This window comes from Galeopterus variegatus, unplaced genomic scaffold, assembly GCF_000696425.1.
Source record: "Galeopterus variegatus unplaced genomic scaffold, G_variegatus-3.0.2 Scaffold846, whole genome shotgun sequence".
NCBI lineage: Eukaryota > Metazoa > Chordata > Mammalia > Dermoptera > Cynocephalidae > Galeopterus > Galeopterus variegatus.
The window spans coordinates 370,702-390,910 of NW_007726957.1; the positions used below are offsets into that span (position 1 = coordinate 370,702).

At 37.8% G+C, this 20,209-nt stretch overlaps 1 protein-coding gene across 1 annotated transcript in view; it reads left to right on the forward strand.

Moving 5' to 3' along the window:
* Positions 1-20,209, forward strand: part of SCFD2 (sec1 family domain containing 2) — a 171,942-nt gene that overhangs the window by 70,161 nt on the left and 81,572 nt on the right. Inside the window, exon 3 of the mRNA XM_008572914.1 lies at positions 721-848. Coding sequence (XP_008571136.1) covers positions 721-848 — 128 coding nt within the window. The remainder of the gene's footprint in view (positions 1-720; positions 849-20,209) is intronic.

Consider the following 20,209-nt stretch of genomic DNA (forward strand, 5'->3'; position numbering starts at 1 on the left):
GGAAAGAACACTGTACTCATTTATAATTTGGACATGGCATGTTGGGTGAGACAGAGGGCTATTGGGGAAGTGAGTCCAGATGAGACCATGCATAATGCAGTGCTTCGTGCTATTTTCAAAGGTTAATTGTAAAGGCTTCAGTAAGTGCCATCCTTCTAACCTAAGGCCCAAAGAAGGACACTTCAGGCCATGGTTACTTAGTATAGTTCCTGATTTTCATTCAATGAGAAGCCTGCGAATTAGGAGTCTATTGAATAATTTTTGAACAGGAATTCTCATTGCTGATTGCTTTGTATATTTTAGACAAGAATATTTTCTTGAACTGATATACTGCTTGTATTCACTGATAATCATTTTTAGATGTACATTTAATTTTGGGTTATATAATATTTATCTTATTCTAGCAATGTTGAACGGCAATCTGAAATACTTTAAGTTCAAAATCTTAAAAAAAATTTATCATATAGTTTTCCCACACTTCTCATGGCACAATATAGCTTTTCTAACCTTTTCCGGCCTGATTTCATTGTTTCAATTTCTCAATAATTTGTGCCAATTAAATGAATTCGATAGTCTTTATTTGATCCTAATACTTAGTCTATCAATAGGAAAGACTATATTAGTGCTCAAAAATGATACTTAAGAAATTATTTTGCTTTCAGCCCTTTCCGTTATCCCGTAGAAATTTATTCTAAAGCTCTTTTTGTGGTTTCACTGCAGTGATACAGAAGCCAAAGCCCTGTGGGAAGCCTTACTAAACACCAAGCACAAAGAGGCAGTGATGGAAGTTCGGAGACATCTAGTGGAAGCAGCAAGCAGAGAAAGTCTGCCCATCAAGATGAGTATGGGTAAGCCTATTCACTTCACACAGGATAGGACAGAGTGACCACAGGCCCTGCGGGAGCTTACTTATGCCCACTCTGAACTGTGGGCCAACCTAGCCAATATGGAATCTAGGTAAAAGTATTGAAGACATTTGTAAACTGATGAAAGAATAAGGAAGGAATATGTACGCACTGCTCTTGGGGCTCAACAATGACCATTTCTTAGTCTCTGCTTTGGGAACTCTAGGAGAGTCCTTCCTTGTACAGAATAATTTTTTTTGTTTCTTAGTTGATCTAGAACTATCAAAATCGGTCTGGAACACCTCCCCTTAATTTTATTCTAGCCCAACTTTCCTTCCCACCCTCTCCCCCAACCCCCATCCCACCTTTTCCCACTTCTGGTAGCTGAAAGCTCTTTTATTGGTTTTCAATTAAGAAATGAACTATTGTACTGAAAAGACAAGTGGGCAGACAGACATGCTCTGTCCTGGCCCCTCACCCTTAGAGCAGTCTGCTAATTGTCCAGTCATGTAAGTGTTATCAATTCTTCCCTAGGGGATTACATACCTCATTTTTCCCATTTCTCACTTTTTTTCATGTCCAGTTTTGTCTTTGGTATTAGAAGAATATGGCTGCAATGAAATTTAAGTTTTAAATGGCTTTTTTTCTTTTGATCAAAAAGTCAGAGAACCACAGAGCTAATGTTTCCCTTTTAGAAAAGAATTTGGCTTTTTACTTTTTTTGTTTTTTAAAAAATATATTAAATAATTTTAGTAATATGGTAATATTTAAATATGGGTATTGAATCTGGTTTATAGGTAGAATTTATTTCTGGAAACTTGCAAAAATTTATTTCTTTATTTTAAAAATAAGATTTCTCTCTTATAATCTGCTCTTAGGTATCCAGTAAATATTAGTATATCTTACTGGATAGGAAAAAGTTTCTTGGCTGAGATTTATAGCCCAAGTTTTCTTTTTTTTTTAATTACAGAAAACTATTTATTTATTTATTTATTTATTATTAGGGTCTTACTGGATAGGAAAAAGTTTCTTGGCTGAGATTTATAGCCCAAGTTTTCTTTTTTTTTTTAATTACAGAAAACTATTTATTTATTTATTTATTTATTATCAGGGTTAACTATTTATTTATTTATTTATTTATTATTAGGGTTTTTTTACATTCTATGATGTTGCAAAGCAATTGAGAGGGCAGGAGATAGGGAAAGGGGAAGAAAATGTGATGGGAGAAGGAGGAAGGAGGAGGGGCAGGATTGAGGCCTGTGACACCCCCCACATTCCCACAGGGGAGACCAGGGAGCTTCCAGCGGTGGATTGGTCATTGCTGGGCAGGGTGTAGATGTCAGGGGTGTGTGGCCAAAGCTCTTGCCTCCCACCTCCCCAACTCGGGAACCCGGGGCCTTTCTTTCCACAGCTCAGTGGTCATCTCTGGGCTGGCTGTGGGTGTTTGGCAGGGGGCATGGCCGAGGCCCTCAGTCCCACAACGCCCTGGCTTGGGAGAGCCCAGGGCACTTCCTGTGGTGCATAGCCCACGTTCTTGATTGCTTATGGGGCAAACTTTGAAACAGAACAAAATTTTGGAAGTAGAAGAATGTGGACAAACATTAGAGGAAAAAAGTTACAGGGCCATAATATGAAAAGAAAATCATGACTCTTAGTGTATTAGGTGACTATATATGAGGGCTTTAAGGAACATAATGATGATAAGAAAAGTGAAAATAACTGACATATATTGAGTTCTTAGAATGTGCTAGGACTTGTAACTCTTTACATGTGTTGTAGTGTTTAATCCTTATAGTAATTTTATGAGATAGATACCATTAGTATCCTATTTTTCAGATAAGGAAACTGAAGCAGAGAAAAATTAAGTAAGTTGCCCAAGGTCATACATCTGATAAGGGATAGGACTAGAATTCAAATCCAAGCATTCTGATGCCAAAGAATATTCTTTTCATTTATAAAATCATCCTGATTCCGTATAACCAATGCTGGAAGTCCTACATGTTTTGGAGCAGAAATAAAGTTGCCGCTTTGTGACCATCCAGGCATTTGACTATTAATTCTAGTTCCCTCCCTCCCTCCCTCCCTTCCTTCCTTCCTTCTCTTTCTACACATCAATAACAAGCATATTCACTTTAAAGAGTTCCTTATTCATAAGTATATTGAAACAAGAACTAATTCATATTTTGAATCAAGAAAAAAGTAGGATTGTACAAAGGGTATTGATAATGTTAATTTATATTGTGTTTCAGTGATATAAACATGATGCTATCACAGAGCATAAATCAACTTTTTTTCATGGGGTACAAAGCAAATTGTCACCACTTGTGCCTAAGATGTGATGGCCAGATCAATACTGGCAGCATGCCCATTACCACAAGTTGTGATGATACCCCATGTCCCCCACCCAATTATCCCTCCAATTATCCCCGATCTCTCTCCCCAACCCCCTTTCCCAACTCCACTTTGTACCGCTAGGTATGTTCTCTCCCTCTGCAAGTTCAACACACCACTGAGGTCTTTCTTTCCTTCCTTCTTTCTCTCTTAGCTCCCACTTATGAGTGAGTACATGCAGTATTTATCCCTCTGTGCTTTGCTTATTTCACTCAACATAAGTTTTTCCAAGCTCATCCACATTGTTGCAAATGAGAGAATTTCATTCTTTTTTATGGCACAGTAGTATTCCATGGTGTATATATAACATAATAAATCAACTTTTATTGCTTAATGCAGGACTCTTGTGTTGTAAGACACTCTCCCACAAGAAATGCACTTACATACCACTTGTGCAGAAAAGGACAGTTTATTCTCTACAGCTGACCAGCGACTGTCTCCCAAGGGGCAACCAAGGAAGAGCAGCATTGGGCTTTGGTTTTGTAGGGTTTTTAAAGGCAAAAACTACATCCCGTTGGCACACAGGTTTGTCCAGGTGCACAAAGCAAGCTAGGGAGCTAGGTCACAAAGGCCAAGAATGAGCCGTTTGAGCAGTCAAGCATACAAGTTTTCATTGTCTATGGTTTCTGTTCCCATTTAATAATTCACTGTGTATGGCTCCTGTTTCTATGCAATTGTTTTTTGTTTCTATGAGAAGGTCAATGGGTTCTAATGCAGAAGGGGGGGTAGTCTGCAGGTCAGTCAGGGGGCAAAATGGAGTTACTTAGGTTAAGCAGGCAATTCTACAGAAGCAGATAGCGTACCTTATGAGGGTGTAGGGAGCTCTATTTCACTTGAAAGATCAAAAACTTTACTTTTCTAAAGGGATGTATCTTTTAAAAATTATGAGAGCCAGAAATTTGTAAAAAATGATGGGGAACCCCATAAGGAATTCAAATTTAAGTGTTTGAATTTTCTGTCAACCAAAAAGAAAAAAAAATTAGATAAAATGGTTTGCTTTGTCCTAAAACTCCAGACATTGGGATGGAAAAGGAGAGAAAAGAAAAAGAGAAAGCAGATGATTGTTAGCAAACTTTTGTAGGAAGGACCAAAAAGATCGGCTGAAAGCACACTCTATTTGCCAACTACAATTTAGTAAAAGATAACACGGTATGGCTACCCATTTCTGCTTCATATCACTAGACAGAATTTCTTGTGTGCCTCATTTCCATATACAGATAATGTTACTGTGAACAGTAAGGAAAAGAGCTGGAGCTTTTAAACATAGTAAAACATTGATATCTGAAAACTGCCTGTCATATACCTTATCATTAAAAAAAAAAAAATTAGCCTCTGGTATCCTAAAGGGCAGGAATGTTTTTCTAGCAGCACTTAAAACTCCGAGATGTACTTTAAGCTATGCACTGTTCTCCTATCCCCTGCTATAAATTCTACTCAAGTATAAATTTTTCTGACTGTGATAGAGGCTTCTGGTATTTTTAGATATTAAACAGATGTTAATCCTAGACTGAGGATTCCCTTGTATTTAAATTCACTGAGAGGGATCCCATGATTGAAACCTCAGATCTTAAATGTAAAATTTCTCAGTACAAGGTAAGTTCATATTAAAACATTATGAGCACCAAGAGAAATAAACACCATTCTCTTAAAGAAAAAAAGTTTAATTGCTAAAACAAAGAAAAAATTCATTTTATCATTGCACATATAAACATATGCCATCTTTCTGAGAACTTGTTATTAAATTGTCAGTTAACCAGATAGATATTTTCCAGAAAAGTGACTTTCAAAACACTAAAACTGAATTGTATTTTTCTCACTGGCTTTCATAATGAAAAATGTATTCTGAAAGTAAAAAGCAAATAGACACTAAAAAATCCATTTGTTTGAATCCAAAATGGCTGTTCACCGAAGAAATGAATAGAAGATGCCCATCTCAAACTCTGATACATTTTACAGAGAATCTTTTTCTGGAATACCAATGTGTTTGGGGGATCCTCACTGGTTTGTCCTATAGCTCCCTGTAGAATGGACATATGCCCAGTGTTTAATGGGTGGCAGAAAGATCCTGTTAGAGCTGAAATGAAGATCTCTTTATGATTTTGTCCTTCCTTTTGTAGCCAGATTTCTTGAAAGAATGTTCTGTGCTTGATGCCTCTGTTTCTTTATTATTATCTTTCTTATTAATGTAGTGCAGTCTGGCTTCTGACACTTTTTTACTGAAGTCTCTCAGACCATTAGATTTAAAGACGTTTTTCTCAGTTTTCATCCTTCTTGACTTCCTTGAAGCATTTGCTACTAGACTATTGCCTCTTTCTTATCTCTCTCTATGTTTTCTGTGGCTTTAGGGTCTCCTGATTGTGCTGGAGTACAAAGTCAATAATATCTGGGGGTGAATCAGTTCTCCCACTAATTAGCCAAACGTCAACTTCTTTATCCATAAAAATGGGAAAAATATCTTTTTCCTGGAATTTTAAAGAAGAATGAAAGCTTCAATCAGAGTGACGGTTATGACTATCAAGCAAACTAGAATTGGTGTGCTGTGGTTATATTTTCTCTCTATGGGAGAATTTACATGGGAAACCAAATTATATGTTGTTTGATGAGGGTGAAATCAAAGCAAACAGATCAAATTAGACGACTTCCCTCTTCTTTCTGGGAAATGTACTTATTTTTTCTTTCTACTTCATTTGTCTTTTCCTATGCTTTATGCTGATACTGCCCTTCTGATAACACAGTCTTTCCTTTTGCAGTATTCTAAATAGTTTTTCCATATCCAGCTTAGTTCTGATTATATTCCATTATCTCTTCCCTGACTCTGTTTAACCCCCCACCCCCATCCCGAATCTCCTGGATTGTATTTGGGATTCTCAATCTCTGTGGTCACACTTTTATAGAAAAATCGCTTGAGCTACATTTCCAGATGATAATCTGATCCATTACATTGTGATACTTCTTAATTTGTTCTCCTAGTTCTGGGACACCTAGTATTAGCCCCGTATACTCCCCACTATTTTCTCTTTTCCAAGTTAAAATGTGATGAGTTCTTTCAACCATTTGTGAAAAGACAAGCCTTTCCCACCTTTTACCATCACAACTGCCTTGAGATCGGAGCCACTGGCAAAGCTCTAGTTTGTTAACATTCATCCTAAAATGTGAATTCTAGAGCTGAACACAGATGTTGTCTTTTTCTTACCCTATTTTGGACTCTATACTTCTCTTAATGAAGCCCCAGATAAGATTAGTGATTTTTGTTACCCATCAATGCCATACCTACCATCATTTCCAGCTGTCAGCATTTAGCAATAGTGGCTTTGAAAAACAGCAATACATCAAAACACTCTAAAATTTTATTTGATACATACTTTTTTTCAACATCACCAAGAATGCTCTACTTTCTGTTTTTGGTACTTGAGTGTATCCTGTTCTGGCTGGATAACAGTTGTGTTTTGATTGCATTTGAATCTTTTGTCTTCATTGTAGAGAATTTTGTCTGGAATTTAGGGGAACATGTGTGCATGCACATCTGTGTGTGTGTGTGTGTGTGTGAGAGAGAGAGAGAGAGAGAGAGAAAGAGAGAGAGAGAGAGAGTGAAGGAGACAGAGACAGAGAGACTGAAATGGTGGGGAGATGGGGAGATTGCAAAACTTTGCAAAAAGGATAGGTTAAAACCTAAGACCAACATATCATGTGACATATGGTAATTTAGAAATGATGAGAAAATCTGGATGCCTCATAGGACACATATACTGGTTACTAACTCTTACACATCTTTGTCTTCATGTGTTAGCTGTTACCACAATTTGGAGAATGGGGAGGGAATTAGCTTTTATGGAATAGCTGCTTTGTTTCAGGTACTGTAACAGAAATTTTGCATTATTTCTTTCATTTAATGCTCCCAATAATCTTGTACATTTATTACTTTTTTTTACTCCCATTTCACAGACAAGGAAAACTGAGAGACCGAGAAAGGTGAAGTTTCTTTTCCTGGATTACTGTGCCAGATGTTAAGTTATTGTCTCTCAGATCTAAACTCACCGTTCTGCTTCATGGCACTGGGACTGGGACTCTACAGACCCAATTTCTGCTTTTCCAGCTGGTTCCCTGTTAAGTTATGCTAATAAGGGGTGCTAGAGGGAGACTGCAAGATTGGAGGGGGAAGAAGCTTGTGAGTGTCATGCCAACAATACTGCTTCCCCCCAGCAGTGGCGGGTCCTACCTGTTGTAGCAGCTGAATCCAGTTTGCAGTTCTTCAAACATTTGCAGAATAAGCTTCACAGCACCCCCTCCTCAGAGGTGCCAGCCCAGAGTAGTGCTCCATTCACAGAGGTCTGAGTTTCAGCTCATAGATCCCCACGTTTATAAGTTTTAGTAACTTTGACCTCTTCCCTTTGTTTCTTCCACTCTAGTGGTGATAGCTGCTTCTCATAGTTGCTACCATCATGATACCTTGGAGTTCTCTTTTTATCCTTCAAGTTACCCTGTTAAAAATTCTGTAAGTTAAAATATTCTCTGTTCACATAGCTGATGTGTATACTGCCTACTGGCTGGGCCCTGACTTATACAGTCACATAGCAAGTAAGCCAAGATGCAAAGCTGAATCTGTCTGACTTCTAGATCAGGCCTCTTTCCAGATTGAGAAGTCAAATGTCTGGGGGTGGAGGTTGGGGAGGTTAACATATACAGAGCTATAAACCCTGATATGATTGTGCCATCCCCCTACTTAAAACCCTTTGATGGTTTCCCATTGCCTCAAGATAGTTTCCAAACTCCTAAGTACATTATTTATAAAAATCTTTCCGCCTTCTAGCCTCACACTGTACCCCTCTACTCCCATTGCTTCCCATTTCTATTCCCAATCCCCAGCTTAAACTTTTGCAGATCCAGGTCTTTGTTGTCTTTGCCTGAAATACTCATGCTTTCATTTGATTGTCCCTCCAGATCCACTGTCCACCCTTCTCTACCTGTGACTCTGAAGGCTGACCTTTATGGACTGTCTCAACAGGCTTTCCTGTCATTCGCCTCTCAGTTGGATTTGGCCAGTGGGAGGCATGGGCAGGAGATGTAGAAGGTGGGAGGAGAGTATACTTAGGATATTGTTTGCCTGGCTTCTTCCCTGCCAGGATGCATCTGGTTGCATCTCTCTACCCTTCCCTTGTTGGGTTGTTTTTTTTTTTTTTTTTACACTTGATTTCCCTTACCCTGCACTCTCATAAAAATTCTTTTATTAAGTTCTCCTCATTTTCCCTGTTGGACTGTGTCATCTTTTTCTTGCCAAGACCTTGATTAATATAACCACTCACCTTCCAACACATGCTCCTATGCACACACAGAGACACATATACACACACACAAGCACACATCTTTCCTGTCAACACCCATCTTATTTTTCATGACCTAATACAAATATCACTTTCTCCATGGAACTATATCTAATTCCCTTCTTACCTGCTTCCCACCCTCTCCTCAGCAGGCTGAATTGATTGTTCTGGCTTCTAAGGACCCACAGCTCATTTTCTTGTTGATTTCTTAGCACCTACCACAGTATAATGTAGTTCAGTATGTGTGGATCCAAAACCTTGCTAGACAGTGTCCATATCATGTTCTTTGTTGGCCATTTGACTTGGTACATAGAGGTGGCTTAGTACTTGTTGGTTTAATGAATGGATTGCCTGATGAGCATGGTGAGTAATAGACAGGTAATTAATATTTCTGTTTTCAGTTATACGCATTTTTATTTCTGTTCCCAAATTTTCTTTCTGATATTTCTTGTTCTTCTTGATATCTCTGTAACATCTGAACACCTCTTCTTTCTTGAGCTCTTCCCTTCATCTTTGTGTCACTCTGCTCTTCTGATATCTTTCTCTTTCTGATAATTGTTTTAAATCTTCTTTTCCTTACTTCTAGTTTACTAAAAGACTGTAGTTATATTTGTATCTCCTATTATGCCTTGCACATAGATGCTTAGTTAATGACTGCTACTGATCTTAGAGCATTGCTCTACTTATACGCCCTACTCCTCGCAAAAGAATTCCCATTTCCTATGATTCCGTCTCCTGGCTTTTCCAATACTCTCCCAACATTTTCTTCATCATATCTCTTATCCCCTACCGTCCTCTCTAATAGATAACATTTTATATTCTTATCAGTACTGTTTTTGTTTATACTGCTATTACTGTAATTACTTCCAGTAATTGGGTAGCTGGGGCTGGAATATCTTCTTCCATTTCTTTACTTTCAGCCTATGTGTGCCCTTAAAGCTAAAGTGGTCTCTTGTAGGCAGTATATAGTTGGATCTTGTTTTTTTAATCCAGTCAGCCACTCTACATTTTTTGATTGAAGACTTCAATCCATTTATATTCAAGGTTATTATTAATAGGTAAGGACTTATTCATACCATTTCATTAATTGTTTTCTGGTTGTTTTATAGATTCTTTGTTCACTTATTTCTCTCTTATTATTGTCTATCTTTGTGATTTGGTGATTGTCTATAGTAGTAAGTTTTGCCTCCTTTCTTTTTCTTGTTTGTGTATCTCCTGTAGTTTTCTGCTCTGTGGTTACCATGGGCTTACATAAAACCTTATTGTTATAATAGACTATTTTAAGCTGAAAACAATTTAACCTCAGTTGCAATTATACTCTGCAATTTATATTTTTGTTGTCAGAATCTACATGTAGTTTTCTGCTCTGTGGTTACCATGGGCTTACATAAAACCTTATTGTTATAATAGACTATTTTAAGCTGAAAACAATTTAACCTCAGTTGCAATTATACTCTGCAATTTATATTTTTGTTGTCAGAATCTACATCTTTTTAAAATCGTGTATTCCTTACCAACTTATTGTAGCTATAGTTATTTTTGACTATTGTGACTTTTTTTTTTTTTTTTTTGGTGGCTGCCCTGTATGGGATCTAACCCCTTGACCTTGGTGTTATAACACCGTGCTCTAACCCACTGAGCTAACTGGCCAGCCCCTGTTTTGACTTTTAACCTTGATACTAGAGATTTGAAAGATTTACATGCCTCCATTACAATACTGAACTTTTCTAAATTTGACTATGTATTTATCTCTCCCAGTAAGGTTTATACTTTCATATGTTTTCATGATAGTAAGTATCATTCTTCTGTTTCTGGTTGAAGAACTCCCTTTAGCATTTCTTTTGAGGCAGGTCTGATGGTGATTAATTCCCTCAGCTTTTGCTTGTTTGGGAAAGACTTTATTTCTCCTTCAGTGGTGAAGGACGGCTTTGCTGGGTATAGTATTCTTGGCTGGCGATTTTTATTTCAGCACTTTGAATATACCATTCCATTCTCTTCTGGCCTGCAAGGTTTCTGCTGAGACATCCGTTGATAGTCTAATGGCAATTTCCTTGTATATCACTTGAGGCTTTTCTTTTGCTGCTTTTCAAATTCTCTCTTTGTCTTTGACATTTTTATTGTAATGTATCTTGGTGAGAACCTCTTTGGGTTGAACCTGTTTGGGGACCTTTGAACTTCATGTATCTGGATGTCCATCTTTCTCCCAAAACTTGGGAAGTTTTCAGCAATTACTTCATTAAATAAGCTTTCTGTGCTTTTTCCCATCTCTTCTCCTTCTGGTACTCCCATAATGCTAATATTTGTTTGCTTAATGGTGTTCCATGGTCCTGTAGGATTTCTTCACACTTTTTCCTTTTTTTCCCCCCTTTTGTTTTCTCTGACTGGACTATTTCAAAAGACCTGTCTCCAAGTTCACAGATTCTCTCTTCTGCTTAATCTAGTATGCTACAGAAGCTCTCATGGTATTGTTTTTATTTCATTTATTGAATTCTCCAGCTCCAAGATTTCTGTTTGGTTCAGTTCAGATCATGAATTGTTTTCCTGATTTTATTGAATTGAATTGCCTATTTGTATTCTTTTGTATCTCTCTGTGTTTCCTTAAAATCATTATTCTGAATTCCTTTTCCAGGAAATTTATAAATTTCCATTTCTTTGGGGTCATTTACTGGAGAATTATTGTGTTCCATTGGTGATGCCATGTTTTCTTGCCTTTTTGTGTTTCTTGTGTCCCTGTGTTGATGTCTGCACATCTGGTGAAACAGTCGCCTCTTACACATTTACAGACTGACTTTTGTAGGGAAAAACTCTTATCTGCAGATGATCCCTAGGGTGTTGATTGGACAGGGAGGGTTGGCTTTGTTTCCAGGTGGGCACAGTAGTATTATCTCATGCAGCTTCTTTAGCTGTGGTCATCTATAGGTGCCCTAGTGGCCTAGGCTGCTGGAATTTGTGGCAGAATGGCAGCAGGGTAGGTTGTTAGGGTTCCTAGTGGTAAGAAATTTTGGGGTCCTCTTACTCTCTTTTTCACTACAGTGGGAAGACTTAGCTGAGGGGAATCCCTCCTAGTTTTGGGTCTGACATGACTCATAGGCAGCTGCAGCAGTGCTGTGTTCCAGGGCACAGGCACTCAGAGTGGCTGTGGAACTGGGTTCCTGGGGTCAGTGTCTTGCTTAACTGCCGTGGTATCTATAATGTGGTCACAGGCTCATTCTCTGAGGTACAAGTGAATGTAATTCTCCCGCAAAGCCAGGGACTATGATTCTGAAGCACTCCACATTAGCTCAGGCTCAGGGGGCAAGGATGTAACTGTGTCTCTGATCCTGAGGGTCAGGGCACAGTACCAACAGGTTCCAGGGAAGAAGGGGTGTCCCAGAGGCTCAGGTTAAAGGGAGCAGGTCACAGCTGCAATTTTGGTCCTGGAGCCAACAGGGCTTAATGACATCTAGGGCACCAGGAAAGGCAGTATCATGTAGTGGTGACCCTGGATCCTGGGGCAATGTGACATGGCAGTGATCCAGGCTCTGTGGGGCTGAGTGCAGCAGCACCAAGAACTCAGGAATGGTGGGGTGTAGCTGTGGGGTGTGCTTCAGAGGGTGGGAGCAGTACAACATGGCTACTCTCCCCAGAGAGGAAGAGTATCTCAACAACTCAGACTCTAGAGGGTTAGTCCAAATCCAGGGAGGCAGACAGCTGTGGCTGTTCAGCTCAGAGGGTGGGATGGCACAGCTTAGCCAAGGGTCTGTTTCCCTGAGGCGAAAGGCACCACATCAGCTGAAGTTCCAGAGGGCACAGCTGCTCTCCTGGGTCGGGGCTCAAGTTCTCTGTGTTAGCTAGGATGTGGCTGCTCCACTGGGCCAGGGCTCCAGGTGTCTGGGGGGATGAGCTGCCTGGGGATTCTGCTTCTCTGCCAGGCTGAGGCTCTAGGTCCCTGAGGGACAGTGCATTACATTGGCTCAGGGAGCATGGCTGCTCTGCTGGGCTGAAGCTTAGATTCCCAGGGGAAAGGGGACAGCCACTGGGTTGGTTCAGGTGCCAGGAACATGGCTGCTCCACTGGACCTAGGCTTCTAGTAGCCAGTGCTGGGACATTGTAGCAACTGGAGTAGGGGAGATGGACTGCCTCCAAAGCAGCTTGTTCTCAGATGGTAGGAAGCTGCAGCAGCTTGGCTGGGGAATGGCACACTACAGTGCGTGCGAACATGGAGCAATGGCAGTGGATCCTTGGGGATGAGGGGATGCAGTGGCTGCTGTCCTTTGGAGCAGGATGTACTCTAGCAATGGTTCTGGTTTCAGTAGGGCACAGCACAGTAGCAGCTTGAGCCACAACCTGGACTTCTTCTCAGGAGTAGTGCAGCTGTTTGGACCCTGGCAGCTCCATAAGCTGGGCTCAGGGGCTATGCGGACTGCAGGATTCTTCAGTAGCAAAGACTGCAGGTGTCTGTGGTATTGATGAAGGCCATTGGGGCCTCCTGCTTACTTTTTTCCACAGGGAGAAGTTTCTCCTAGTTCCAAGCTGATCCTGACTGGGGGATGGTGCGATGGAGGCGAGGTATTTTCTTCCCTTCTCTATGTGGCCTTCCTGTGCTTTTGTGCCCCACAGGGTTTCTGCCACTTCCTTGCTGTACTATACTCCAGTGCTCTCCTTTAGCCACTTTGTTAAAATGTAGTTGTTTATTCATCATTTTGGTCCTTTGTGTGTGTGCATGTGGGTGGGGGAGGATGAGGGTTAGGCACCTCTAGTCAGCCATCTTTCTTATTAATTTATGTTTTCTCAACATAAGGGATCCTCAACCTAAGAATGTGGGTTAGGAGTTTAAAAATCCTGAGAGAATGATAATGGCAAGAAGACCCATGGCCGTGGGGGGGGGAGATTCTTTACTTAGGGGCTCCCTTGAGAGCAGAAATCTTTTCTAAGTTAGAGTGGACCCACCAAGGACCTGCTCCTTCCTGGCAGTCTGGTAATCTGCCTCTGGATAATGGGGGGTGATCTATACATCCCCTTCCATGCTTTCTGCTGAGTTTATAAATGTTGAGGCACTGTTTAAGTTAACCTCAGGAAGATTGCATTTCCAAAGAAAGCCAAACCGTAAATGTTTCTGGTGGTTTTATATTTCACTGTTTTGCACGTATAACTTCAGGAAGAGCTGTTTATTTTCTGTTTGTGACCCCTGATCCTGCAGCCATTATTCTTTATTTCCACACTAGCCCTGAAATAGATATTACAGCAGACTCAAATTTTAGACCCATTTGATTGAATTGATTCATATAATTAAAATGTTCTTTTCACATTAGTTTCTTTCTACATTTGTAATTCTGTAGAGCTCAAAAATTTGTGTAACAAGGAACATATACTATTTAAAGGATATCATAGGAAACTTTCTTTGGTATTTATGGTGTTATAAAAACGGACATCAATTTCCAGCTGGGCTTTATCCAACTTTCACTATACAGATGGCTGTATATACTGCCCTTTAAATCCTTGTGGGGAAAGATTTATAATTTCTTCCCTCTTCCCCCTTTAATAACTTGTTTCAATGTCTAATAGTTAACACAAATAGAAAATTTTTTTCTCATGTCTGACTTAAATCTTTCCACCCGCATGTTCACCATATTTCTTTGTCTTTTGACCTCAATTAGGTGGGAAGCTGGCAGTTATTCTTACTCTTCTATTTCTTTATCTGTTGAAAGACAATGCTTTACCAATTGTACAAATTCGTGATAGTAATAAATTCGAATTTTCTGGAGAAAAATACACTTTTGTCCATTTTACATGAGACAGATATTTTGTTTCAGAACCAAGAGAATATTTAAAAAGCAATACTAACACAATCTTCTAGAACATTCAAATGACAACCTATGTAAAATAAAAAGTGAATGTACAATGCTCCCCTTCTCTTGCCCCCACCATCCTACTCTTCAAAGTAACATTTTTTCTTAAATTAGTATCTTGCCTTCCAGGCATTTTTCTCTGTAATTTGGTAAGAAAAGTAAGAAAAATAAAATAAAGGTGTGTACTAACAGTATGGGAATGTGGTTTCTGTTTTGAATTTTTTCTCTCTTTAAGAGTTTTGGCTATCCATCGTAGAATACCATGAAGGAAACTTAATCACACAGCATGCTTCATTTTAAACATGTATTAGTCCGTTTTGTGTTGCTTATAACAAAATACATGGAACTGGGTAATTATAAAGAAACGGACATCAATTTCCAGCTGGGCTTTATCCAACTTTCACTATACAGATGGCTGTATATACTGCCCTTTAAATCCTTGTGGGGAAAGATTTATAATTTCTTCCCTCTTCCCCCTTTAATAACTTGTTTCAATGTCTAATAGTTAACACAAATAGAAAATTTTTTTCTCATGTCTGACTTAAATCTTTCCACCCGCATGTTCACCATATTTCTTTGTCTTTTGACCTCAATTAGGTGGGAAGCTGGCAGTTATTCTTACTCTTCTATTTCTTTATCTGTTGAAAGACAATGCTTTACCAATTGTACAAATTCGTGATAGTAATAAATTCGAATTTTCTGGAGAAAAATACACTTTTGTCCATTTTACATGAGACAGATATTTTGTTTCAGAACCAAGAGAATATTTAAAAAGCAATACTAACACAATCTTCTAGAACATTCAAATGACAACCTATGTAAAATAAAAAGTGAATGTACAATGCTCCCCTTCTCTTGCCCCCACCATCCTACTCTTCAAAGTAACATTTTTTCTTAAATTAGTATCTTGCCTTCCAGGCATTTTTCTCTGTAATTTGGTAAGAAAAGTAAGAAAAATAAAATAAAGGTGTGTACTAACAGTATGGGAATGTGGTTTCTGTTTTGAATTTTTTCTCTCTTTAAGAGTTTTGGCTATCCATCGTAGAATACCATGAAGGAAACTTAATCACACAGCATGCTTCATTTTAAACATGTATTAGTCCGTTTTGTGTTGCTTATAACAAAATACATGGAACTGGGTAATTATAAAGAAAAATGAAATTTATTGCTTACAGTTTCTAAGTCTGGGAAATCCAAAGTCCATCTGGTGGTGGTAACAGTGACCCAGGGATCTCACATTGCAAGATGGTGGAAGCAGAGAGAGCAGACAGGGTGAGAAAGTCAGACACTCCTCTTCTTTTAAAGCCCTCAGAACCATGCCCTTGGCCACCACTTTTAATCCATTCACTATGGCATGGCTCTACAATTCAATCACCTATTTAAGGCTCCACCTTTCAATTACCATAACAGGATTTTCCACCCTCTTAACAGTCACAGTGGGGGCTAAGATTCTAATACATAAACATGGGGGACACAATTCAAGCTTTAGTGAGTTTTGGGGGGACATATTTCAGTCCACTACACATTACATGTATACTTTAAAAAATTATGTTAAATTAAATCAAATTTAAAATGTATGAGGATGTTGGTACAGCCATGGAAAACTGTTTGACAATATCAAAGCTAAGTATTCACCCACCCAGCAGTTTCACACATGAGTATATATCCAACAGAAATGAGTGCTTATGTACACCAAAAGGCATGTATTAGTATGTTCATAGCATCATTATTTATAATGGCCCCAAACGGTAAATCCTAAATGTGCCTCAACAACAGAATGGGTAAAGATAATCAGGTAGAGCAATAAAACACAATAATAAAAAGAGATTAAGATTTTGGATAATGTTAAACAAAGGAAACCAGATACAAAAGAGTGTGTATGTAGGAATCCATTTACATGAAGTTCAAATGCAGACAAAAAATGATCTGTTACGATAGAGATAAAAGTAATGACTTACCTAGGCTGGCCGGTGGCTCACTTGGGAGAGCATGGTGCTGATAACATCAAGGTCAACTGGTTGAATCCCCCTACTAGCCAGCCGTCAAAAAATAAAAATAAAAAATTCTGTACCTTGATCTAGGTGGTGATTACATGGATAGATACATAAGTAAAAATTATTTGAACTGTATACTTAAGATTTGTGTGCTTTACTTTATGTATGTTATACTCCTCACTTCCCACTCCCATTGTACCTGAGGCTTCTAAGTCTGGAGTTGTTCATGTATGTCCTTCGGGACAGGTGGCTCCCTCTTTGCTGCAGGGACTTTTCACATATTTCAGGCAAAGCCTTTTACAGGGGTGGGGATTGATTTTTATTGTTGTTTTGCTCCTTTAATTGTACTCTTCCATACCTCTTTTACCTTTCAGGAATTTATAGTTCATTACATTTTTTTAAAAAATACTTGATGATGGTTTTACTATGTAGAAAAAGCCAGAGTTCAATTATTGCTATAATTGCTTGAATGTTCTCATTTCTGTTATTTCTCCATTTTCTCATGTAATTAAGTACAGTTATGTCTTTCAGCTGGAAATGTTATTCAAACTATATTCTAATATATATGGAGATGTGTGTGTGTGTTTGTGTGTGTGTAGTCTTTTTCATTTGGCTATGGGGTTTCTTTTTGGGGTGATAAAAATATTATGAAATTACATAGTACTAATGGTTGCACTACTCTGTGAATATACCAAAAACCACTGAATTGTACATTTTAAAAGTGAATATTATGGTATCTGAGTTATATCTTAAGGTATTTTAAAAAAGAGTTCTTGGAAAATAAAGATATCATTGCAAAAATAAAATATTCAGCCAAAACTTTAAAGCTGAATCAAAAAAATCTCCTAAAATGTAGGAAGAAGAGGACATTGAAAAAATTAGGGACAAGACAAAAGATATACAGAACCAATCTGTGAGGCCCGAGAACTGTTAGAAGTTTCAGAAAGAGAGAGAAAGCAGAGGATAGGAAGTAAGCAAAGAAATAATGTGAGACCTTCTCAGATGTGAAGAAAAACATATTCAAATTGAATAAGCTTACTGAGAAGCAAGAAAGAAGAAAAAACCTCTACATTAGACACAATCACTGTGAATCCTGAGTACAAGAGAATGAAAAGATCCTAAGGGCCCCCACATAGAAAAATACAGCTCATTTGGAAAGGAACGAGAATGAGACTAGCACACATTTCTCATCAGCAATGCTGAATGCCAGAGGACAATGACAAGATTTTCAACCTAGACCCAAATAAACTGTCATTAAACTAAGAGGGCAAGAAAAAGTCTTTTCAGACATAAAAGAACTTTGTTTTCCACACACCTTTTCTGAAGTTACTTGAGGATGTCCAGCAAAACAAGGCAGTACACCAAGAAAGAAAAATCAGGGACTTAAGACAGCAGTGATCCCAGAGAAGAGGGCAAACACAGGAGTTCCAGGCTGAGGGCTGTGCAGAAAGGCCTAGAGAGTAATTTGCCTGTAGCGAGACAGGAGAATGAAGGCATTTGGAAGCATGGTATTCAGGGAGACAATGAAAAAAAGGTATGAACTCCAAAGATAAAACAGTGTATTTGAGATTAGAATAATTTAAGGCTTTGACGAAGGCAGATAATGGGAAAAAAAGAAAGAAAAAAAATGCCATTAGGTGTTCTAGGAGCAAACAAAGGTTATTATATAAATAAAGAAAGGTAATCATAGCACATAATTTGGCTTTGTTGTGAATAGTTATATAGTTTATAGTGACATAAACATTTTGAACTTTTAAAATCAAACTATAAAAAATGCACATAATACTAAACTATGGTTATGGAATAAAATATAAATGCTGTCAATCTTGAGCAGGTTAGAATAAAAGTGCAGATGATTTAAAAGATGAAGGGGAGAAAAGTAAAAGGAATAATAAGGAACTTAATGCCTTCTTAGAATATGAACAGCCATAGGATACCATCTGTAGTTGACAGAACAAAAAAGAAAGCTTATGTTTATAATGTACGTTACAAAGGTAACCAACAGATGGGGAAAAAAAGGTATTGAAATCTTTTGTCTGCTTTAGACTGTCTCCTGATGTCTTTGTTAGTGTGTATTCCTACTCCTTTTTATTCTTTTCTATCATTCTGATGGGATCTCCTAAGGAAAGGATGTGAACACGTGTGCTCAGGGTAGCCTCTTGAGCCTTTCGTATATTATTTACAAAACTCTTAAACCATCCTGCATATTTATATAACTGTATACATACGTAAGTGATTCTGGCTTTCTCATGTCAACTGCTGAATTATCACTGGAAGTTTTCTCTTATAGTTATCTACCAACTAATAGTTTAATTTTAGTAATGTTGCCTCCTTTGTCTATATATCAATATATGCATAATACATAATATATATGCATTCCTGAAATACTTGTTTTTTGCAAAATCACATACTAGGTATCAGGGCTCATGGCCAAAAAAAAAAAAAAAAAACCATTAGCAGAAGCCTATTCAAAAATCTATACAAACTGGTAATTAGAGCACTTAAAAAAAAGTTAAGAATCTTGATTTAAAATACTAGCACAGTTTAAAAGACATGCTAAATTTCTATAAATAAATGTTACAGCAAATATAGGACTTTATGTGAGCAAAACAGTTGCAGGTAGCTTGTTGGAAGGGAGTATAAGAGGAGTTGAGGTTGTTTAGTTCTAGAGGCAAAGGCAAAATGCACTGGAGATCAGGAATCAAACAGGAAGCACTTCTGAGACAGGGCACATGGCCAGCAGAGCCAGGAGGAAGAGCTGGGGATGAAAGGGCACTTCATAGGTACTCAATTCCTCTTGTGGCTTGCTGTATTCAGCTGTGTTCATTTACTTTGTGTTCAGCTGCTGTTATTTGATGGCACAAAGTGTTAAAATAGTGGGGAAAAAATCACAAATGAACAGATGTGACTTTTGTGTAATATTGACATTATTCCTGTTTGCCAATTGTGTATGAACTAATAAACCAGACTTTTAGCAGAACATTATATGTAAATTTTTAACATATATTGCCTTTATTAAATTAGAAAATTATTGAAAAGGAGAAAAATGAAATACTGATATTTGTTTTCTGGAAATGCAAGTCTTAAAACACATGTCTGTTCATTCAAATTCCACACACTGGGTTTTTATTTATTTTTGCAGATGAATAAAAAACATGCAATGACAGAATGATTATTTCTTATATCAAGAGGGTTTTTTAAAAAATTTAATAGCTAAATATGCTATTGTAGACAAAATTTCTGATGGTGGTTCTCTCTCCCATTATGACGGATTTGGGATTAAATCAACTGACACTGACACTATACTCTTAATTTTAAGAATGCCAGTAAAGAATTATATATGCACAAATATTTTAAATATATTTTACCAAGCCACAAAACAGGTTGAGAAAGCTGTAATTTGTCAAGTGTATACAGTAATTGGAAGAATAGGATCCGTAATGCACTGGAATTCAATTGAATTCAATATTGTAAGGATTACAGAGAATATTAAAATATAATATTAAATTATTTTATTTTCCAAATCTGTATTCTTTTCCCCAAGATATAATTATATTTTAATGAGTTCGTTAAATGTATAAAAATGATGGTTGATAAAGTTTTGTTTTTCTCCTAGCTAAATTGAAATAGAATCCTGTTTTTCTTTCTTAACAATGAAATAAATAAGAAAAATAAAGCCTAATAACTCTTCTTACTTGAAAACCTCTTTTCAAATGTCAAATGTCACTTTTCAAAATGTTGCTATATATATTATGCAGTGTGTTGCAAAGCCTTCTGGGTTGACATTTTAAAATCACCACGTAAATCTGCCTGACAAGTTTGGGGTTTTTTTT